Source organism: Paramacrobiotus metropolitanus, unplaced genomic scaffold (assembly GCF_019649055.1).
Source record: "Paramacrobiotus metropolitanus isolate TYO unplaced genomic scaffold, Prichtersi_v1.0 Parri_scaffold0000109, whole genome shotgun sequence".
NCBI classification, from domain to species: Eukaryota; Metazoa; Tardigrada; class Eutardigrada; order Parachela; family Macrobiotidae; genus Paramacrobiotus; species Paramacrobiotus metropolitanus.
The window spans coordinates 184,061-207,154 of record NW_026570329.1 but is presented as its reverse complement, the minus strand read 5'-3'; the positions used below and the strand labels follow the sequence as shown (position 1 = coordinate 207,154).

Genomic DNA, 23,094 nt, shown 5'->3' with positions numbered 1-23,094 from the left:
TTCAATATGCTGAACTAATAATAATTTTGTTAGAACTTGTCGAAAGCAGCACAAAAAATGATAGCTACACGTGGAGACACTATATCACAAATCAACCGGAAACGTGGAAAAAACACCGTCGAATTTAACCAACAAAATGCCGCGCGCGCGCTCACCGTCGCCGAAATAATAATTAATAATGCAGCATAAAAACGCTGTTAAAAACTATAAATTTATACAAAAAAAACAGAGAAAAGAGAGAGACAGAGAAGAGAGAGAATTCCCACTCCAACAAACAACGCTTGGTCACCGTCCAGCGCGTCACGTAAACGCCACCCCCCGTCGATTTCCACTTCAACAAATTAATCCACACACAACCGCCGTCCCATGGCGACCAACCCTTTATTGCATTGCCCCCGGCCGTCACGTAACCGCCGTTTTATGTAGCTCGGTGGTTGACGACATGCGCGTAGAATTCATACCGGTTCGGGTACACCGTGGTGCAAATCGCGCATTTGTACGGCTGATTGCGGACGTGCAGCATCTTGTGCAATAAATACATGACGTTGTCCGGATACACGATCAGACAGTACGGACACTTGTGCTCACTGTCGCCCTCGGCGGCACCCGCCCCGCTGGTGGCGGTGTTGGCGATGCCGTTGGCCGAGGGTGTCGGGCCGCCGTTGTTGGTAGAGGCCTTCCGCTGGATGACGCCGGTGTTGCGTGACGAGGGAACGGCCGCCGCCGCCGGGGGGTTGTTGACGGAGAGGTCCTCGGCTTGATGGGCCTGGCGGTCGCGGTGGGAGTGCGACATGACCTCCTCCAACATGGGGGAATAGTGGGAATCTGAGTTTCCGTTGCGGGTTTCTTCTGGATAAGGATATTCGCGTTTGGTGCCGCGCGGTGGATTCTCCGCACCGGCGGCATCGGCCGGCTGTCCGGAAAGGTCATCGGGACTGGCGGCCATCCGCACCGGGGCTTTCGACTTGCGACGGTTGCTGCTGCCTAGAAATTTAAATAATTATTAGCAAAAAACATTTAAGTGGATTTAAAGGGCTTATTTCGCAAATGAATGGACGATAAATTAATTGTAAAAAAATAATGATAAAATTAAAAAAATAATGAAATTTATAAACAGTAAAATTTTATACTAATAATATTAACAAAATCTGTATAAAATAATTCGTTAATTTAATGGCTTAATCAAAATTACCTGTAGCGGAAGACAACGGCATCCCTCCCATCTCGGCATTCCGCGCCGCGGCGGCGGCCATCGCAGCAGCCGCTGCCGCCGCCACAGCAGCACTACTGGTCCCCGACGGATTCGTCGCTCCGTTCATCTTCTTAATTCGATCGGGAAACAGTGCATATGCCAGTTTGGAGTTCTCCGGATACCCTCCGTAACCTCCGGACAGGTCCTCGGCATGTCCGCCTTCCCCGCCATTCCTCGCGTACCCGCTCAGATCCTCCGCCCCGCCTTGTCCATCCAGCAGGTGTGACGGCAGCAGCGACACATACTGCACCGGACGCCGGGCCGCCGACCCGTTCGACTTCCCGGCCAACGCGGCCGCCAGGTTTCCCGTCTCCTCGTAATACCCGCTTCCCCGATTCAGGGCGCCGTTCAACTTGGAATGTGTGGTCTCGGTGGGAGGCGACGCATTGCCGTCCCGTTCGCGCCGGCTGTACGGCTCATACTCCCGCGATTTCGTCGGGAGGTCGTTGTAGGCCGGGTGCTGTTGGGGCGCGGTGCGGGAGCGGGCGGCGGGGGTCTCGGTGGTGTCGAAGTCGGCGTCGAGGGTGTAGGGGGCCATGGACATGGAGAGCGGCTCGCCGGAGGAGGAGTCCAGGTAGTGGGAGTTCTTGCGCGGGTGGGAGGTGGTCAGATGCCACAGGTAGCGCCCCAGGGTGGTGGCGCTGAAGGAGCAGTAGTGACAGTGCAGTTCGCGGGGGTTAACGTCGTGGTCGCGGGTCACGTGGTGGAAGAGGTCTTTCTCTTTGTCAAAGACTTGCTGACAGAAGTAGCATTCCATCTGCACACAAAAGAACGAATGTGACCTTTACGAACGGTGGTTTTCAAATTTTTAATATTCTAATTCATTAAAATGTAAACTTATTTTATAACCTGTACATGTTTTTCACCAGGCGTATTACATGTATTCATACGTACTTTACATGTATTCGTACGTATTCACCAGGCATACGTTTTCAAAGGTCACCAGTACCTGTGTATTGTTGTGCTTGTGGTTCATGTGCTCGCGCATGTGATCCTTGCGGAAGAAGCGTTTCTGACAGAAGCGGCATTCGAAGGGCTTCACGCCGGAATGACGCACCCGATGTCGGCGCATATTGGCCGCATTGGAGAAGGTCTTCAGACAGATGTCGCAGACAAAGCTCTTCCCGTTCTTCCCGGCGGCGGCCGCCTTGGAGCCGGTGTGGTTGGGCGCCGCCATCAGTCCCGAAGAGTCCACGGACCCCGCCTTGCCGCCATACGCCTGCGCTGACCCACCGGATGTGCCGTTGCGCCCGTTACGATCGTTCATGTGCTGATACTCATCGTAACTCTGTAAAAGAAATCATTGGTAATTTATTACAAAAATTATTTTATTAAACAGATGTACTGAGCAATTATTTTTCCTTTTTTTCTATACGATTCACTGCGTTTCTGTAAGCTGACAGGACACGTCGTGCAAGGAGACCGAATGAGGTCAATGTACCCATACTAAACTACCAACTGCCGCGCATCATTCAGCCCAACCAGTTTTTTCTCTGTGTTGTCGATATAAAAGTCTATGAAGACCGGCAAATGGCGCTTATGTCGATTATGAATTCAATTGGACGATTAGTGCCGCACAGCTGATGGACACTTCGAATTCGAGCTGGACAGCACCGGCAGCATAATCACTCCCGCTGTATATAAATGTGATATGCGGTATGTGCGTGTTGGATGAGAAACAGCGAAGAACGCTGTGTGCGATGCTGACGGGGGCCGACCTCCTTATTTTGCCACGCTGCAACTAATCTTCACGGATGTCGCCAGCCGAGATCAGTGAGATGTACTGGGTGAACAATACAGACCGTGTCCACCTAGGCCATTCAGCCTCGCGGTAATTACTGGGTGAATGCGCTGCTCGCGCAAAAGATGACAGCAACTCAAGCGTCGCCTGTGCCTCTAAGAAATCTCAAGAAAACCTTTCGGAAACTAAGTGTTATTTTTTTCCACAATTTTACCTATAAACTCCATTGAGAACCTGACTTCCGGTATCATGTACGTGCATATAAACTACTTACGGTATTATAAATTTAACGGGAAAGTTTAATAACTGAAACTGTAGCTCTAAGAAGTGCCCAGAAATTACTGAACAGGATGTTCCATGAGTCAACTATCTTCGACCTAATTTTTCCAGATTTCTTCGCAATGTTGTGCGTCAACAGGATCCCCGGCAAACCTGTTTGTGTACCGTGATGCAGCGGATAGTTATCTGTCTGTCTTTACTGGTCAGCCGGTGCCGACACGAGAACGAATTAAGCACTGCGCACTTGTAATCATCTTACGGCATTTTAAACAGATACACACGGATACCAAGCTCGTTGCCAATTCCCTCTGTCAACAGCCAGCATCGCGCTTCCGTCTGTATGCCGCTATACCACCGGACAGATGTGCACCGTGTTACGGGTCCGGTGGATAGAGGCATTCTTTGACAAATGCCACTCTAGCATTTATTTACGCCAAACAATCACCGGCATGCTCTTCAACATGGAATGCCGTTCGTTATTTCTGACGAGACAATAGTGGAAAGAAATCAATGATTAATGCTGCGTGGGCGGGGCCGCATTATGCTAACTGGGAAAACATGTAGAAAACGCTAACGGATTAACGCTAACGGATTATGAAATATTTACACCGCTTGGATTTATCCTAATAATAATTTTTAGTAGAATAATAATGAAATGGGATTGTAAAAACAGCTTCCTTGTTGATTGTCAAGTTATGACATGCAATGTGCACTGTGGATTTAATTTCGACACTAGTCTGCTTTTGAAGGAAAACAGGGGAAAGTGGCTCATTTAGAGGAAGCAAGAGTCCGGCGCAGCACTGAAACCGGCTTTCCGTGAATCCACCAACGCAGCAGAAAACCCGTTCTGCCGCGCGCACACTGGCTCAAGATTCCCATGGGCTGAGAATGCCGTGGTGGAGAGGTTACTCACCTCGCGGTCGGCACTGCACTGCACAAGTGCGCACCTGTATTATCATTGCCAGCGCGCCATAACAGCCAAAACTGTACGGCTTCGCTCCCGCCACTCGGAAACTCATTGTCATAATATACCGGCAACCAGTGGCTGCTGCAGCAGCACTCAAAACGACAGCAGCGATCCACATATGTCCGCAAGGCACAAAAACGGTGTCGCCGACCGGCCCCGCATATGACCCTGTGTGCTGCTGGACTAACCAGCCTGTTGCGCGCTGTACTGAACAACAGCGAGCGGTAAAGCTGGACTGGCAGCGTCGCCGATTCGGGTCACAGCACTAGCTGTGTTTTTTCGCCGAGCACCGCCGGAAATTAATCACACACAACCCATTAAAGAACGGTCTTCATCCTTGCGAGCCGCTGCCGGCAAAATTCTATGCGCTTTGTTCTTACATGACACTTCGCTACCGGTACCGAATATCTTATGCATACGTAATTATAACCAATGTAATCGGAACAGACACGCCCAAGCCTCAAACACAGTTCACTTAAACTGAAACACCTTCGTGATTGGGATTGAGTTTTGTAATTATAAACGGGACTTACGGGAATACTGCCGTTCTGCATATCGTCCTGATCCATATCCTGGTCGTTGTCCTGTTCCGTCTCCTGTTCCTGATCGTCGCCGGTATCCCGGTCCTGATCCCCTTCCCCGTCGGAGGATCCCTGCTTCCCGGGATTGGAGTAGTCAACCGCGGTCTCCCCGTTGTAGTCGCCCTCATCGCTCTCCCCATCCGGCTCCTCGGCGATGACCAGCTGACCGCGGGACGCCGACGTCTCCACCCGACGGGACTGGTTGTTACGGGAATGGCTGCTGTGGCCACCGCGGCCCCGGGACATGTTGTTGTCCTCCTCATCCATCCCCTCCATCATCCCGTCCCCATCGTCATCGATACTGAGATTGCCTCCCACATTGAGTCCCATGGGAGGACCGCGGGCTAATGTGGCCGTGGTCATGGTGCGTTAAATCTGGAGAGGATACAAGCGCGAATGTGAATACAGAGGATACCGAGTCACATGCACAGCGGCTATAACAGTTCAAGAGGTAACCTAAGAAAAATAAAGGCCATCATCGCCATCGCGGCGCGATCAGCCAGGTCGAGTTTAGCTGGCACAAGCACACAAAACAACCGTGGCGCGAGAATTGAGAGAGAGTGCGACCGCTGCCTAGGGCTAATCGCTAGGATACGCCGCTCTGAACCTATATTAGTGGCATCGATGTGCTACATTGGCATGGCTGTGAAGGCGCTCACACACACATACACAGACACATACACACACATATGGCCATCGCCGTGTTCCGAATATCCGGCCAGTTTTACCTGTACGCGCCGGCAACATAACAGCAGGATCAGGTGCTATGTATTATGTGTGTATGTGCTGTGTGCGCGCCAACAAATAGGGCGCTGTTCGGTGTGGCGAACGATGAGAAAGAGAGAATGAGACAAAAAGACAAAACATAATTTCCTACCCGTAAGACTCATTCACCTGTTGCTCAACGCGGTGGCACATACCGGTGCAAGAAAAGAATATTTATCTGTGTCACCGGCTGCAGTAATTACCGGTGCCTTTTCAGCGTACACTCGGAGTCAATAAAAGGAAGGAGCCAGTATAATTAACTGCGTGGATTATGATGATTAACTATCGCTTCGAGTCAACACCGAACCAACGCTTCTCCCCTTATGGAGACAGACAGTCTAAGAAACCCAAGAAATCTAAGAAACTCAGCTAGCTGCGATTTTTTATTCCTGGAGCTATGAAACACTGACAGGCCGGTCGAGTATACGGATTATGCTTGCACACACACCGATGGCCATGGAAGTGAATCAATCCAGCGACTATTCCACCGTCGGTTGATGGATGCCGCGCCGCGCTGCAATATACAGTGCGAGAGCCTGTTTGTACACACGTCACTAGGTTTGGTGCCAAGGCCGTTTGTAGCGAGCTGTACATTCGCCATATCAACTGTCCTCTCTCCTGTGCACAGGTAGACCTGACCCGGCCCTGCTCAAATTCACCTGAACTAAGCCAGCAACAACACCTCTTCACCGGCTTGGACTAGGCTGCCCGCTAGCGCGCACAGGCTGCCGTCTAAACAAACTCATCCAAGCTTACTCAAACACGACGCTGCAGCGACCATGCGACAGGCTGGGGACACACAGCTACAGCTACACAGCTACAGCCTCAAACCACTCCAATAGCCAGATCAAAAAACACACCGAGCGGAATTTCATCATCCGGTGTGCAGCTAGCGCCGGGTGCGACGATCGCGAGCACTGTCTTATTAAACTGCCTCGCGCGCACTCGATCCTTTTCAATAAGGATTACGAAAGTGCGCGCCGCGATATATGTACCATCGTGTACATGATGTTTGTATCGTTATACACTGGTCGATACAGGAACTGGCAAGTGTGTCAAGACAGCGCCATAAGACACAATTCATGCAGCCGAAGAAAACGGACGCCGGGTCGCGGTAATCAAAGCTGGCATGCACGATGGCGTAATACACATATAGAGCAACAGGTTGAAAATGCAGAGTAAACAACAGCAGTGCTTTCCCAGAACCCAGCCCACTTTTTACCGTAATCGCTGTAACTTCTTAATCATATGTCCCGAAACCATCCGTGACGAAATTTTAAAATATTTGAAAACATTTAAAATGCTTACGTTTTTCATGCCGGAAAGATTAGAAATAAATTGGAAATAAGGGAGAATTTACGGAAAGTATAATACAGAGTGAGTATACCGCGTTCATGAACTTACACTGTACGGAAAAGGAATGTATGCAATGGAACGTCAAGTGAAGAAGCGTCTTCACCGGATACGACGAGTTAAACAAGTGGCGATTATTTTGTAAAAGGTACAAGTAAGAAAATCTCAGGTTGATCCTGCCGCGCACTGAAACCGACTGACTGCCTCTTTCCGCGGCAGAACTCATCCACTGAACACAAACACGACGCAATCAACCTGTAAGAAGTCGTTTACACCGGGTGAATGTACTGCCGCTCAGCATAGAGCAGCGACGAGAAAAGAAAAGATGGCGAAAATGAACCCGCAGCTCCTGTGATAGTTGCGGGGCGCTAAAAAAGCAGCAGACGTGGAGGTAAACTGGTTTTCGTGGATGGCGTTGTATTGTGCTGTGCGCCTCGACCGCGCGGTGCATGTGTACGGCGAAGTACGCACACATACAGCGCGCGCTACAGTTAACCTGCGCGCGCGCATCCGAGAATGGATAGAATTGGATGTGAATCGGGCGGTACTGTTTGCGGTACGAGATTGGGCAGTGGAAGGTTTAACACCGGCAAAACGTTGTACTATGTCTTCCGTATAATAAAACGCTCACCGGCATCTTTATAACAGTTTCAAAAGTCAATCTTTTCTACCGAAGTGCTTGATAATTTTATTCACTTTTACTGGCTTTACATAACTTTCATTTTTCCATTTCGAATACCTTAATTCTTGTTCGGTGTAATAAGGATAAGAATATTATCCCGTTGTATAAGCTCTCAAAATTCACCAAAAATTTCTGAAATCTTAATTACTTTTTCTGGGGAAATTAAGAAAAGTTTGAATTAAGGAAGCATGAAATATGTTTCTGAAAAAATAAACGGGAATACTATAGATAATGTAAAAAAGGCGGTATCTGTCTGTTATATGCTGATCATGAGAGTACCCGAAGGCTTCATGCCGGTACATTTGTCCCATTTAAGGACGGCCGCCTCGCACATCCACCCAGCCGGTAATTAGCGCGCACCGCAACATTTGTACCTTTAACACAACTGACTGCATCCAATCAAAGAAAGCGGAACGCGGCCCGTCGAGAGAGCGTTGCCCGGCTGCCCTGCACTGTACCGCAGCGTTGCAGCAGCCATGAATCTCGCCAATCACCCCGGCTACCTGCGCCGCGGTGAAGATGATGATAGCCGACAATTTTCTCTTGACTAATCTTCTTCGCCTTCGTTTTTCCTTTAGCCTCTCTCACCGTGTGTCTTTTTCTCTGTCGCGGTGCACAAGCGTTACCTGTGTAAGCGCTCGAGATGCCTATTAAGTGCTAACGGACCGACATCCATCCATCCATCCGGCATTCAGCTGTGCAGAGTACTGCCTACTCGAGAAACCCCATCTCGCGCTGAGATGATGGAGAAAGACGGAGTAAAAACACGGCTGAATGGCAAAAAACACACACCAGCGCTCCATCAGCCTGCTTAGCCAAGTGTGGCGCGCTCGATACCCAGTGCACCGTTAATATTACTCGAAAGATACGTTAAGGATAAAATTCACTGCATAGGTCAGGATCGTCAGGTGACGGAGCAAACACACCTCTCATCGATACCCAGTGCACCGTTAATATTACTCGAAAGATACGTTAAGGATAAAATTCACTGCATAGGTCAGGATCGTCAGGTGACGGAGCAAACACACCTCTAAATACTACGCATATGTACTGCTTCGGTAGATAAGCCGAAAGGAGTTCCGGGTTTCCTTTCGTTAACACCAAAATGTACATATCGCTCACATGACGCTTACAGTTATTAATTATTATGATTTACGAAAACAGTTATATGCACGCGTTAATCCAAATAAAATCGGTAAAACTTCGTCCAGTCTAATTCGACATAATATATAAAGATGTAAAAACTAACGCCGGCAACTTCGATGGACACTGGGCTACATATTATAAGAATGCATGGTTTAATATTTTCATTTGTGATGGTATACCATTAATTTTAATTCTTACTTCTGCCACAGTCCTAACACGTGTGACGGTCCGAATGAATCTGATAATATGCGTGCAGTAGATTTTACACGCTTCATATGAAAAATTTTAGAAAGGAATTAAAAACATATCCCGTTTAACTGCGCAAAGGAGAACCTTTAATATGTACGTAACGGCAACATTTAAAAGATTTTCCAGTAACCATTATCACTCGATGTCGCCCGGCCCGCTTAGATCAACAAGCGATGTATATTCAAACCGGCTGTTTTCCCATTACAATCGGGTCAAGGGAATATATGTCGGCTCAGGCTGAATCATACTGTGCTCAATCGACTTCCTCCCCAACGACAAAGTTTATCGATTTTCTGGGACGCTCCCAGCACATGTATGCACGCATCAGCAGTTTGCCCATTTTTGGGTCGGCACTCAACGACAAAGCAGGGATTGGCGCGGCGCGCTATATGGCATCTATACATGTGCATATTGATCCAGGAAATAAGTGACGTCTGAATGCCGATTATGCTGACGCACAGCGCGCATTGTGACTGTCAGCCGGGGAGGATGGGCTGCATCGAGCGCGTGCGCTATCTGCTTAACGCATCGTTTCCGGTTGGAAAAATGTAGTAAATGCGACAGGCTGTACGCCACATGATGTGCACTGCACATAGAAATTTTACAAAGGAAGTTTGTGGAATAATCTTTTGTTGCCCGAATAAGGAAATATTTTCCGAAAAAATTATTTCTGGGCGTTAACCATGGGAAACATCAAACTGCTTTGTTTTTTTCGCGCTATTTTCACCGTTACTGTTTATTATGATACATACACAGTTTACGCTGATGTTTTCCATTAAAAAAATTTCTGGTCAGTTTCGAAAAATCCAGACGAATGTGCGTAACATCTAATGTTTATGGTATGTTACCTGGAAAATTGTTGCTTGATTAATGTGCTATTGTCTAATCACCCCGATGAGAACAGCCCAACAGCCCTTACGCCATCATCATCATCAACAGCAGCAGCAGCAAGCAACGAACGTGCAGCGTGTGATTTTCCTGTTGGCATAATGGCCCCGGCCGCGGCATACTCGCATGTATGCCAAAGGAGCAACAGGTTTTGCGGATCACTAGTTCTCTCTCACGTAACCAATTTCGCTCGCTCACTCTGCCACAACACACAAGTCTCTTGCGCGCCACTCAACACGTACACAAAATTGCCTTTTCGAAGAACCATAAAACCCATACAAGGGAGAGAGTATGATTGGGCTGTATGCGCCAAGCAAACAGCACAACAGGGGAACACATAGACAAAAATTTTGCCGGCTGATTATTCAACGGACGCGCGCGTTCGGCGCACCGTTCCATACGCCGGCATTGTCATGTGCGGATGGAAAAATACCTTACAGGCATAATTTAGGAGCCACGTAAGCTGTAGCACCGGCGCCTGCCGTAGTCACACAACACTCTTTTCCAAGTGCTAACAGGATTTCTGGAATTCTTTACCGATGCCTCACACAGAAGTGCCAGAAAGAAAACGACTGTTGCTTTAGTAGCGCGCACTGACTCAGCCAATCATGTTCCCTGTAAGTTCAGGCCGTCTCGACACAAAGTACAGAAAAGCGGCCTGACGCCGCTTATTTAGCGCGCATATCGATGGCGCATCTGCCTCGCGGCTGTAGGTTGTTTTGGTCATTCTGTGATCCGTACAGGGAAACAGCCAGAATGAGTTTCAGAGATTTTTCCGGCTGTTTCGGAATCGTTCGCTCTTGTTTCTCATAAACAGGATGGGATGCTGGGAACTAAGTACTTAATATTCTCTTATCATCATAGAAAACTTACACAAATTGCTAATAACTATTAGTTTAAAGTTTTTATCGAAAACAGGGATTTTTTCAGAAAATTAACTGATTTTAAACGGCCGCTTACCTGTTGCTGCTTCCTTTACTTTTCCAATCCGGGAATTGTCCGGGCTTTTTCCACTGTCCACGCTTAGCGTTGACTCCAGGAAATCGTCTCTTGATCCAAATCTTGAACTTTCTAGGACGTTAAATTTCAGCCTCGGCGCCAGTGCGTAAGCAGGTCCTGATTTCTGCGCTGGCTGTGAAAATATGCGACTGACGACGATCGTGCGCTGCGTGGTTCACTCGGATCGGCACATTACAACCATGTAACCGGTTCTGGCTGAAAGGAAGATGCTGTCTTGCCGGGTGCAGTAGGCGCCGTATTACCACAGGACTAAAAATGGCCTGGCACATACAGCGATCGACGCGCGCCTGACAAATCCTTCTGGATATGTAGGATGAGAAGATGGCTGTTTCTCAATACTGCGATGACCGTCTTTCTCTCTCTCACTCTCTGTCTCGCAATCGTGCACTCTTCCAAGGGGAATTCGCAAAGGATATGTGGACTATTCTTAGACCGCCTGTGATTACTGCGAGTGTGTATGCCGTGCTATGCGTGTGTGTATGTTCAAGTGTGATTTCCATGGGACTATGTTCTGGCTGCGCTGCAGGCTGATGATAGCGACGGGTGGGAATATGCGCGCGCACACACATACAGCCACCGGCTCAATACGACACTGCACTCAGCCAGCACAATGCACACGTACGTACGAGCTGGAAGGATATGCGCCCGTGTGAGTGCGAGTGCAAATACGGTTGCCAGTTCAAAGCTGGAAATCAGGGCATGATTATCGTCTTGAATGGCTTGTTGAATGCCCCAACAACGCACCGTACGTGTCCTGGGTGAGAAACGTTGGGCGTTTTCAGCCTGTAGGCGCAACAGATAGCATTTTCCGTTTTTCCGCTGGCTGCCGCCGAAAAATGCCCATCTAATGCACCTGTGCGGCAGCGTCGTTAAGGAAGTTAATTTTAAAGATCAAGGAAAAGGTGGTAATCATTGTAACGCATCCGGTAAATAACTCTGTCAAACCTGTCATAAATCAATCAGCAGTACAGAGAAAATGCCGTTAGCGCGCCAAAGATGCCGCATTTTCCCGTCGATGATTTAAAAAGCGGAAATTATTTTTCATCATTTTACATCATCCACTAATTACTCTGTAAACAGCACGCCAAACATCGCAAATGCTACAGGGAATTTTCTGCCTACTTATTCATCACCACTGCGATCTTTTCCTGTTTTAATTTTTTTTCGCTTTGGAATTTCTGTGAGTAATCCAATACAGCAATAAAAAATTTTATGTGTTTTTTCCTTGCCACCCAGCCTGGGAAAATATCCGTTGTCTGGTTGCGCTCACGTCGCCAAGAGCTGTCAGATGACGCCAGTTATGGGCGTTTTTAGCCTTCCTGGTGATTTCTCATCTGATCAGCGTGACATGGCAGTGCGGTACATCCATACATGCTATTTCCTGCCGCTTCCCTGAGCAAACAGAACGGTGGCTGACTGCTGATAAGGCCAGAAAAGGTGCAGGGCAAAAGGCAGTCTGCCGTTATGGAAGCAGATAAGCCGTTTGAATGGGAAGTGTTCCACTGGCTACATATTTTCAGCTGATAAGCCCAACCGGGCGCATCAATGCAATCTGGGTTCAGCCGATTTCATCGACGCAGCCACAGAGTAGATTTCAGGGGAATTTTAAAGTCTACAGTCTCGTACAGTAATCTCAACCGGCTGGTGGTGTATCTGCACATTAACCTAACAACTGCAAGCGCTGCAATAAATACTTAACAGAATGTCTTCCAAGACCAAAGTTTTAGTACTAGTATTAAAATTTTTTATACTTATACAAGGAAGAAAGTTTTTGAGATACTAATTTTACGAAAGCAACCGCACAATTTAGTGTACCTGTTAAATAAAGTAAATCTTCCTAACTTTAAGTAAAAGGATTTTTACCCTTTAAATTTGTATTTATTTATATTTATTTCGGTTAATAAAAATATACTGTACAAATTAGCGGATATTATTTTCCCAAGGTCATTTGCGTATCATGTGCCTTTATCGGCATCGTCTCTGCTTTTTTCTCCCAGTTGCTTATTGTGCCATTTTTTGTCACCCATGACAGAGTGCGGCGCGCTTCCTTTTCATGACGCCAGCGAAAGCCAGGGCCGTTGGAAAGCGGCAGTATTTTTCCAGCACAGAGTGCCCCAGACAGCCACGTCGCCGGCTCGAGTGCCCGTTTACAACCGCGAAATCCTTTCCTCTGGCTTTTTCACTTTTTGCCGTTTGTGTTTTGTGCTGACTAACCAAGTAACCAGTGTACTGCCACGCAGGCCCCGTCAACGCACCATCAACCAGCCAGATCAAACAGCCAGACACATGACCGGATAGCTGTGCGCTGATAAATGCAGACTTGGATAATAAAGGAAGCGAGGTTGACTTGTACGACATGTCTGTAGCAATGTAATATAGCCGTTATCCTGCCTTCCCACATTCAGTGCGCGTGTTGCGCCAGTGTATGCCATTCACTTTCAGCCAGAGTGCAGATAGCGATTAGCCTGACATTTCTCAGCCACTGCACTTTTTATCATCCGGACGCATTTTCCGATCAACTGGTTTAACCAGTTTCCTGCTGCCTGTGTGCCACACGCTTATACACCGCGGCGCCCGCAACGCCAGGCGCAACTGGCCGTGGCGCAATAACAATTTTGTTATTGACAATCCAGTCTCAAAGTTCACTCCCGCGCGCAAAGTGGAGCGACCGCGGTTTAACAACTGCGCGCTCGACAGCGGCGCGGAAAAATGTTGAGCCCGTTGGGTGGCGCGCTCAGGATGTAATTCAGGGGATTTCCACGCCCGCCTTGGCTTATCCTGTCGCTTATCGGTTTAAATTTTGTCCAAATTTAGACAAGTTAGTCCACACTGACGCTTTCTGTCTTTCTTTGATTTTATGACTTATAACATGCAAAAAAAAATAAAAATTTAATTGAATTACAAATTACTTTGCATCTGATTTAAATTTCTAATAATCGTTTCTTGATTTTCTTGCTAACCGGTATCTAATAACATCGAAACCATACAGAAGTTTCTTTTAGATAGCCGTTGTACTACGTCTTTCGCATTTCTAATACGTACTTTTAATGTGACCTGATTAGGCTAATACAGGTAGCAAACGAAACTAAAAACACTTACAGCAGCAGAAAATTAAAAGATCAGTTTGTACACTGGACTGTGTCTGTAGTTATTCGGAATTCAGAAAATTTTGGAAAATACTGAATACTAAAATACTAATATTGTTAGATGTCGGGTTTGTTAACCATCTTTGATCAAACCGTTCGACTCGCGACGCCACTGCTCACTACTGTCTTGCGGTTATCTTGTTTGTCCAGCATGGAAGCTGGTTTTTCTTCCCTGATTTTCTGCCTGTTGCGCATCCGATCGATCAGGCCACCCGGCCTGTCAAATCGCCCAGCAGCTCATGATATCACCGGCTGCACTGTACCGTCAGTGCATTACTTTACACATGTCGCTGCACTGGCTAAACCGGAATTTGTCTGCCGTGTACGCGTCGTGTTATGTCGCCTATTTGCAGTCATCCGTTGATTTTCGAGGATGGGAAAAGTATGCCAGGGCCAGAGTCCATCAGGTTAAGCTAACCCAACCTAATCGCTAGCCTGCTGCAGGCTTGGCAGTCAACCCGGCAAAATGGCCAAATATTCCACTCCACTGCCTGTGCAATTCTCCTTGTTGACGACGATGTCGTCAAAAATATTCGCATTCCACTGAATCGCTCTCTAACCCACATACTTATTTCCGCTGACCGATAACGCAGTAATTCACCAAACCCGTTCCCATTCCTTAACAGAAGAAAATTTACGGATATATAGATGCGCAATATTTGTTACGTAGTAATTTATTTAATTTTAATATAAAATTTTTATAGGAAATTAAATAATACCGGCTACTAAAAAATACATTAAATAAAGTAAAAATAAACTGAAAACAAGGAATAAAATGTTAAAAACGTCGATTTTCCATTAAAACTTAAAATGTACCGGAAAAACGCCGCTTAATGATACTTTCAACAAAAACAGCAATTTTATTCGGATTCCAAATACCATTCAAATTTATTAATCGGATTATTGCACCGCGTCCCAAAAGGCCAGAAAAATATGGTCATTTCCCAAAGAAAAAATAAACAATTAAATTCCACAAAAAATACTGGAAATTCTCCGCCAAACAAACACCCACCATCCACACTCCACACCCACACCTTCTCCACACAACACCAAACATGGAATGCTCAATTATACAAAAAATAAATATCCCGCTTTTTCTCTTCCTCTCTCTCGTTCACGGCCGATGATTGACGATGTGCGCGTAGAACTCGTAGCGATTGGGATAGAGATGCTGGCAGACGGCGCACTTGTACGGCTGATTACGGGAATGCAGCATCTTGTGCAGGAGATACATGACGTTGTCGGGGTACACGATCAGGCAGTAGGGGCACTTGTGCTCCGGACCGGCCTTCCCGTTGACGGAGCCGGCGTCCGTGCCGCTGGCGGACGGAGGCGGCGGGACGGGGTCTGCCGTCTCGCGGTCGGTCTGGTCGGCGGTGTCGGGGTGTTCGCGCTTCTCGCCCGGATCGGCGTCGTCCTCGGTCGGCGAGTGGACGCGACGCACCGGCATCGTGGTTTTGCGGCGGCTGCTGCTGGCTACAAAATACAAACCAGGTATTTACAATCATCAAAATAAATTTAACAATAAATAACTGTTTATTTTTATTTCTCAAAAATTATTCTAATCTCTGTTATCCCATTTTCACCGTACAGGGTGTCCTAAAATTTATATTTTAATCAAGTGCATGGCAATGAATTCGGCTAACTTGTAGAAACTAAAATTTAATATCGATGTAGTGTTTAACGTCTAGTTTTCGATTTATTCCAGATTTACCTATTCAATTCTTATTTATTCAGAAATTGCAATATTCGGTTTGATTTTTCTACGTTTCATTAAGTGATTGAAGCGTTTGATGAGATTTTATTCCAAAGACCAGAATAATTTTGAAGAGAAAAATGTGGCTTTAAACGTTTAAATCGATTTATTTTGTTTAAAATCAATGTTATGAAGTTATCCATTAAACTGAATTTATTACTAATTACCGGTCAAGACGGAAAGGGAATTTTTCTTCACTGTACCTTTCCATTCCATTCCTCCATTGCCGTCCTGTTGTCGCGGTTGTCCCGCTTGATTGGCCACCAGCAGATACAAATTCCCCTCGCTGCCCGTGCCCTCGCCACCACTGTCCAGCAGTCGGCGATTCAACAGACTGACGTACTTGACGCTGCCGGGTCCCGTCCCGAATTCCGGGAGTGCCGGCGGAATGGTGTTGTTCTCCGCCATCTCGTCATCTTGCTTCACACTGCTCCCGCTGTCCTCGCCATCCACATCGCCGTTATCTGTCGGGGGACTGGGCTCCTCCACCGCCCGACGTTTCCGGGAAAATACCTAACAAAAAAAATTAAAAATTGATTCAATTTGTTTATTAATTTATTCTTTCAACGACTCGTTGACCAACATTGCAATAACACGACACGAAATTGTAAAAAAAAGTCATTAGCGAATTGAATAATTTAGTCTCTACATTTTCAGCAAACAAAAAATTAAACGATTAATTAATATAATACAGTATTTAACAAATATAAGATTCATTACAAATTTTAAAAAATAATCTTGCAAATTTTGTATCGATTCTCTAGAGAAGCACACATAGGTCCGTATTATAAACATACCATATGAATCTCAAGCGGAAGTCGATAACTCTTACCTTGCTGATTTTGGGCATGGCACTGACGGTCGTCATGGTAGGCGCAGCATCCGCGTTGGGACCGTTGTAGGGATGATACGTGATGTGTTTGCGGGGATGGGAGTTGCTGAGATGCCAGAGATAGCGTCCGATGGTGGGCGCACTGAAGGCGCAAATGTGGCAGTGGAGTTCGCGCGAGTTGACGTTGTGCGCGTGGATCACGTGCTGGATGAGATCCTTCTCCTTCTCGAAGCCCTCCTGACAGAAGTAGCACTCCAACTGCTACAGAAAAGCACTGAATTAATTTATGAAAAAATACGATGAATATATTACGATACAATTAATTCAATTTAATACGATTAAAAAATACTCGGAAGCGCTGAGCCAGAATTATCTCACAAATTACACCCAGGCCGCGTCAAGCTGGCAGCATCCCTGTGAAAACTTCCCATAACCACTTGTCACAGAATCGAATTCTATTTAACTTTCAGGGGGTCATTCGATCTATCCAACACCTTTTCCATTTGGGATTTCGAAGATTTGAGCGTGCCACGAATGACAGAATTTAAAACTAGAGAAGACCTTCTTAAAATGCGCTGCCGTTTAACTACCGTCTATTGTGGCTGCCTTCCTCTCTAATGAAATTCGTTTTAAATTCCCTGTTATGTCGTATTCGAAAAGAACCAAATCTGTTGCCTTAGCCATCTAGTGGCTCTTTGGAAAGAGGCTTTGGGCAAACGGCTTTATTAAGATGAAGCCATTCCTGGGCCAGGGCAGCGGTACATCAGTGGGCGGGACCAAACTGTAAGATGCGCGCCTTCGCGAAGTCGCCGTGCAACCATGGTAAATTCACATCTGACCCTGCGCCACAAAATCCGATCCACCAGATGTTGGGCTTTACTTTTTACCACCACCACCCGCAACATAAGCGCGCGACGCTCCATAGCAACAGTATCCAATGGCCGCAATCATTTTTTTCGCCAACGCTTTGTTAGGGCGAAAAAAGCGGTTCTGCTCCCTAAGGCGTCTTGCAAGTATGGTCTAGCCGTTTGAATTCCGAACTCTCGTAATTGTCATTATTAAATTAGGCTTAATTCCTAGCATTAAAAGTTATTCCTGGTTTTCTGATTCAATTAAAATGTTTTTCGAACACTGTCACGACTCCGTTTTATCGATGCCTTCCATTCCGAAACTATTTCTCGCGGCATCGCAACGAAAAGTCTAGTGAACTTATGTTCAAAAAATGCGCAAAAGAAAACTGCACCAGAAAATTTAAAAAAGATCGGAAAAACATGGGTGACACGATCCAGCAGAAAAATAAAAGCCGTGCCGCTAACTTAGCGTGACCAGGGTGTACAGAACAGCTTAATAAAGTATGCCTCTTCTTATTGTAATTTTTTGAATATTTATTCTGTTCATTATTAAGTACTGGCTTACGCGCATTTTATTATTCGTTTTTCTCTGAAAATTAATTTTTAATTAATGATTTTCGTTCAGCTACGTTATTGCATTTCGTAGTAAATGCACTTTTTAATTTTAAAAGTATGGGGAAAATTAAATTACTAAAGGAAAAATTAATTTAATGCCTGACCTGGACGGTGTTATGCTTATGCGCCATATGCTCCCGCATGTGATCTTTGCGGAAGAACTTCTTCTGGCAGAACTTGCACTCGAAGGGCTTGACGCCCGAATGCCGGATGCGGTGGCGGCGCATGTTGGCCGCGTTGGAGAAGTGCTTGTGGCAGAGGTCGCAGACGAAGGTGCGCCGCGTGGTGTCGCTGCCCGCCGCCCCCGGGGGCTCCATGACAGTGCCCCCTTCCTGTTCGTCGCGCTCCACCGAGCCCTTGTTGCTGAAGTCCACGGGGGAGTCGGGATCGTCGACGGGGGCCGGGGCGTACTCCACGATGGGTTCGCGCTTGAGCGGCGGTTCGGAGGGTTTGCGCGTGGCGGAACGAAGGCTGCGGCGGGGGGAGACGTCGCTGTCGGAGGGCTCGTCTTTCAGGGCGTCCAGCGGGCCGCCGCGGGCCACGGATGCGCTGGTCATCGCTGAATCTGTGGCAAGATTTCGCTCCAATTCAGTCAAGAATTGTCAATATTTTTTCAAATTAATTACGCACAATAATTTTCGAAAATAATGATTAATAATTTCTAATATAAATATTTATTGATTTATTAAAAAAATTAATTCATTCTAGTTAAGGCTGAATCCCGCATTTCCATGGACAAACAAAATCTGATAAAATCATTTACTCAACAAAAAAAATCGAAAAATAATTATGGGCGCAGAGTGCAGACACGGGAAGAACAGGATCTGTGAATCATTTTTTCAATTTTAAAAATAAGGATTACTAAAGTTCTAAACCGTATATTATATTATATTATGTAATATCATATTTAATGATATTTTCATAAGAAATTCCTCGGTAATTGAAATTCATCCAGAGTTAAAGTTCAATCTGTACGTTCCAGGAGCCATCGGAACCTGATAAAACCATTTAGTCAACAAGAAAATTGGGAATATAAAAATTTTTATGGACCCAGACACGGGAAGAACAGAATCCGGGTTGGCTTTCACTTTCCCAGAACATTAACTTTCCAGTTTCCTCATACCTGGTTTTTCTGCCCGATGTACGGGTTTTCCCCTTTCAGTAACACTGGATCAACAACACTCTAATGATGGTGACAAGATGGCTCAATGATGCCTGGATATGTTACAACAAGAACGGAAATCAAAATGGGACTGTGGAAGAGAGAGTATAAGTTATACTCTCTAGCAATAACCATAGCAATCTCGGAAACGCAGAGGAACCTGTTGCATGTGGTTCGTGCCTGGCTGATGCATGAGTGCTGTTTGATCTGCTCCACGCTGTGTGCTGGCATGCAGGCAGCAGGCCGTGACACGACGGCGTCATTCCAGGAATACGGCCGTCCATACTCCATATTGTGTCAAGGGGGCTGGCCTATCCAGCGCCAGCGATCCATCCGCACGGCAGAGTGCGAGTGCAGCGTCGTATTGTACAAGGGAGAGCGGAATGGAGCAGACATGCATCGCGCTCGCCGCTCACACAGACGCACTACACAGAACTTTCAGTCCGTTGCACTTGTTCAACCGGGATGTGTACGTACCGATGCTGTTTAAACTAAGAGGGTGGGACTAGATTATTTGATTGGTCGACGCTGCTACCTCTAGACAAATGATATTTGGCAAACATTTGTTCATAACTTTCTATTGGTTGCAAATCCAGTTTTTATCCCTGCGAGGGCGGTACAGTTGTGAACTCATCATCTCCAAATTATTCATTTTCACAAGGACAGTGGACTTCTACAAGTACATTGATGCTTGTAATAAAGCAAAAGAGTACAGTACGTATCATTCTGGAAGATAATTGACAACGGCACAATCGCTAATGAGGTGTGATTTCGGCTCTATTGTGTCATTTCGGATGAGACGCTTCGCAAGGTTAAGCATATGCGTCTATGGGAAAAACACCAGTGCAGTTCACATTTCTACGCGCATTCACTCTTCTGTTTGTTTTTTCAAAGTACGGTCAAAGAGGAGTTTTTCAGCACAGAAATTACTACAAAACTAAACTAATCTTAACAATTTTAGCTATACCAGTAAAATGTCACACTCCGTTTTCTGCAAAAGTAAACCGTGTCCCAAGTTATAGCTCTTGCCATATACACGTAACCAAGGCGGCGACTTCGCTGTACTTGAATGGCTTTCGAGTTGCTCTTGTACAGAACTTGTGAAGTGTGAGCGTTGTTTACTTGTCGTTACAACGATTGTGAAAAACGATTTATGACAAGTTTTTACCAACGAATCACAGTATATCGTATGTTTTAACTCTGACTCTGTTACGCTTACAAATTACAACTTACGACTTATATATTAGCACTTTTCTACGATTTAACATTCATTTTTTAAATTTTACACAAAAATGAACTAGTTCTGAGAAGTTGAACCAGATCGTTGCCGTGCCCCAATTCGCAAGCAAAAACAATAACGTTGTCGATTTTGTAAAAACTTTAACTCATATTATCTTATAGTATCATATAGTTCACTTTGGTATTGTGAAATGTTCGCACCGCGATTTATTATCAGCAATTTCGCTGCTAGATGTTTCGTTTTAAATAATAAAAAGTATATACATAACTAATAGTAGTAGCTACCATTGCAGTGCTCTATAACATTATCTGAATTATTTATAAATACATTCTGAAGATATCCCAGACAACACATGCCCGTCTTAAAATCGAAAATAAATTTTTACTTAGCGCGCGTTTTGGATAATCTCAGTTAAAGTCAAATTAACTAATACAAGCATTCCATAAACTAAAACAACTGTCGTTAATTCACAGACTGTTTAAAAAATTTACTGGGACATACTCACTGTAAGCACAATTCGAAAATATGAGCTTTTCAATTTCACAATCTGCAAGCATCGCACAAGTCACAACTGCAGATAAACTTCGACGTTGAACTCTTAAGCAGATTTGCACAATGTCAGCGCAAAGCATGGTTAGATCACTTCCATATATACGAGGCGTGTGTCCCTTGCTTAGATAGAGCACATATTCCTTTATTTTAAACTTGTACAAGCAAATGCCATTTACACTTAAACTCAAATATCGAATAGCTAGAACAAGTAAAACAACTCTTCAAGCTCTTTTGAACAACCAACAGTTCCGAGGACAGAAGCGGCATTTCCACGCTGAATTTCAACACTAATACGCTGCCACAAAAAAATCGGTAGCGCGCACTTCTCCTGTTTGATCTTTATGCGTCGGCCAACTTCATTTATGAACTGACGGGTACTGGCGCCGCAACTTCCCATAGTCTCCAAGGACACCGGTTGGAAAAAATAACGATCAGTCAATTCCTCGTAATTGCGCCTCTTTCGTTCTTCCGCGTCTTCTGCTGCCGAACCCGCTGTTTCTGATGAGCCGGCGATGTACGATATAGCAAATGTGTCGCACACCGTCACATCCCAAATCAAAGGAAGACCGTTCTTCCAAGGGAAAAGAGACAAACCGTCTGGGCGCTTCCCATTTGACCTGCACAGTCCAGGAGGCTCCAAAATAGTCGGGACTTTGCCGATCCCAAGCTGCGCTGAATAAGGCTGTTCAGGCTTGCGTGACGCCTGAATCTCCTGACTTTTAAACATGACAAACCATGCAAACCTTAAGGCGTCAACTGTTTCACCGCATCGACACTTGTGCTGCTTACAAATCGGAGCTCCCAGTACGTAAAGCGACTGCGACTCGTAGTCCAGTATCGTCTAAAAGCGTGCCAAGGCTAGCAACAGGCAAAGCCAACAACCAGGCACTGGCATCCTTAGTGGAGACAGCCAACAAGCGAGCAGATGCGATAACGTCGGCGTTCTCCCTCAAGGCTTCCAGTTTCCTGATAGTCAACATGTCTGACCACAAGCGTTGATTGCTTCGATCCCCTATCGCCGGGGCGGATTTTCTTGTTAATTCTTCCCACTGATGTTCTACGTCAAGTCGGTCATCAGGGCAGTCATCGGGCACAATGCTATTAACTAGCTCGTCAGTGGCATAAAGTGAAGAAAGGTATGCTGGTGTTGAAATTTCTTCCGCTTTCGGTAAGCCTAGCCCTCCTGATTTGACCGGCAGAGAAGCTTGCGCGTACGTAGCATCATCCATTTTGACATTTGTAATTTCTTCAGCCTTGGACTTAATCACAGCGTCAAACTCTCTTAGCTTCTCTGAGTATTTGTAGCAAGGCGCTGACCTGAGAATATACATTAGTCGCGGCAGGGACATGCTATTTCTGAGTAAAAACAGAGACTGATGCGCCGGTAAAACACCTAGGGATTCCGTCAGTCTTTTTATTTGGCTGATAGAGCACATTTACCTTACCATACTAAGATAACTGTGCTACAGTGCAGCGCTGTCAACCACCCAAAGATGGCAACGTCAGGAGAATTTGGTATCTGTTGAATCAGCCGTTGATAACTGCTCATATCTCGGATGTGGGAACAAACTGTTTAGCAATATCTCAAAGATGTGGAAAATTCACAAGTTTTTGATACCAAGCAAGTCAGGATTTAGAGCGACTGAAATAAATCAGAGGCATTTCTGTTCCCATAGACTTAGCATAGTAAGTATTACGTTGAAGGGTCCACGAAGAGATCCTATAGTGTGTCTACGAGAAACTCAAAAGGCTACAACTTGTTTCAGTTGCTCTAGATCCTATATTACTTGGTATCAAAAATCTTGTTAATTTTTTCTGCATCTTTGAGATATTGCTTGAACAGTTTTGTTCCTACATTCACGAGATGTGAGCACCTGAAGTTATCAACGGCTGAATCAACACATTTTGAAATTCGCCCTAGCGTTGCCATCTCTGGGTGGTTGACAGCGCTGCAAATTGAGTGCACAACACGGGCACAGTTATCTAAGTATGGTAAGGTAAATGTGCCCTTATCTAA

The 23,094-nt window shown here is 45.8% G+C and overlaps 2 protein-coding genes across 4 annotated transcripts; both read right to left on the bottom strand.

Moving 5' to 3' along the window:
• Positions 1 to 9: 9 nt before the first annotated feature.
• LOC129597814 (zinc finger protein 8-like) lies at positions 10 to 11,609 on the bottom strand. Of its 2 annotated transcripts, none has more exons than XM_055495491.1 (5): positions 10,864 to 11,609; positions 4,773 to 5,195; positions 2,202 to 2,540; positions 1,193 to 2,009; positions 10 to 984 (listed from the first exon to the last, which is right to left on the bottom strand). In XM_055495491.1, the coding sequence occupies exons 2-5, from the start codon at positions 5,181 to 5,183 to the stop codon at positions 419 to 421; spliced, it is 2,133 nt and encodes a 710-aa protein (XP_055351466.1). In that variant the 5' UTR covers positions 5,184 to 5,195; positions 10,864 to 11,609; the 3' UTR covers positions 10 to 418. The 2 variants fall into 2 exon arrangements, with proteins under 2 accessions (XP_055351466.1, XP_055351468.1); XM_055495493.1 differs by lacking the exon at positions 10,864 to 11,609 and adding an exon at positions 6,990 to 7,309.
• Positions 11,610 to 14,917: 3,308 nt separating this feature from the next.
• On the bottom strand, positions 14,918 to 19,711 carry LOC129597815 (zinc finger protein ztf-16-like). 2 transcript variants are annotated; one of them, XM_055495495.1, is made up of 5 exons: positions 19,247 to 19,711; positions 18,228 to 18,688; positions 16,658 to 16,915; positions 16,029 to 16,338; positions 14,918 to 15,545 (listed from the first exon to the last, which is right to left on the bottom strand). In XM_055495495.1, exons 2-5 carry the CDS (start codon positions 18,678 to 18,680, stop codon positions 15,184 to 15,186), a joined length of 1,383 nt encoding a protein of 460 aa, XP_055351470.1. In that variant the 5' UTR covers positions 18,681 to 18,688; positions 19,247 to 19,711; the 3' UTR covers positions 14,918 to 15,183. The 2 variants fall into 2 exon arrangements, with proteins under 2 accessions (XP_055351470.1, XP_055351469.1); XM_055495494.1 differs by having other exon boundaries at positions 14,919 to 15,545; positions 16,658 to 16,918.
• Between the last annotated feature and the right edge of the window lie 3,383 nt (positions 19,712 to 23,094).

Bases quoted from the DNA above. Each gene is read 5' to 3' on its own strand.
- LOC129597814 (XM_055495491.1), bottom strand. From the start codon at position 5,183: ATGACCACGGCCACATTAGCCCGCGGTCCTCCCATGGGACTCAATGTG. The intron at 2,541-4,772 runs GTAAGTCCCGTT...TTTCTTTTACAG, and splicing joins TGCAGAACGGCAGTATTCCC to AGTTACGATGAGTATCAGCA. The intron at 985-1,192 runs GTAATTTTGATT...TTAAATTTCTAG, and splicing joins GCCGTTGTCTTCCGCTACAG to GCAGCAGCAACCGTCGCAAG.
- LOC129597815 (XM_055495494.1), bottom strand. From the start codon at position 18,680: ATGACCAGCGCATCCGTGGCCCGCGGCGGCCCGCTGGACGCCCTGAAA. The intron at 16,339-16,657 runs GTAAGAGTTATC...TTTTTTTGTTAG, and splicing joins CCATGCCCAAAATCAGCAAG to GTATTTTCCCGGAAACGTCG. The intron at 15,546-16,028 runs GTACAGTGAAGA...TGTATTTTGTAG, and splicing joins TGGAGGAATGGAATGGAAAG to CCAGCAGCAGCCGCCGCAAA.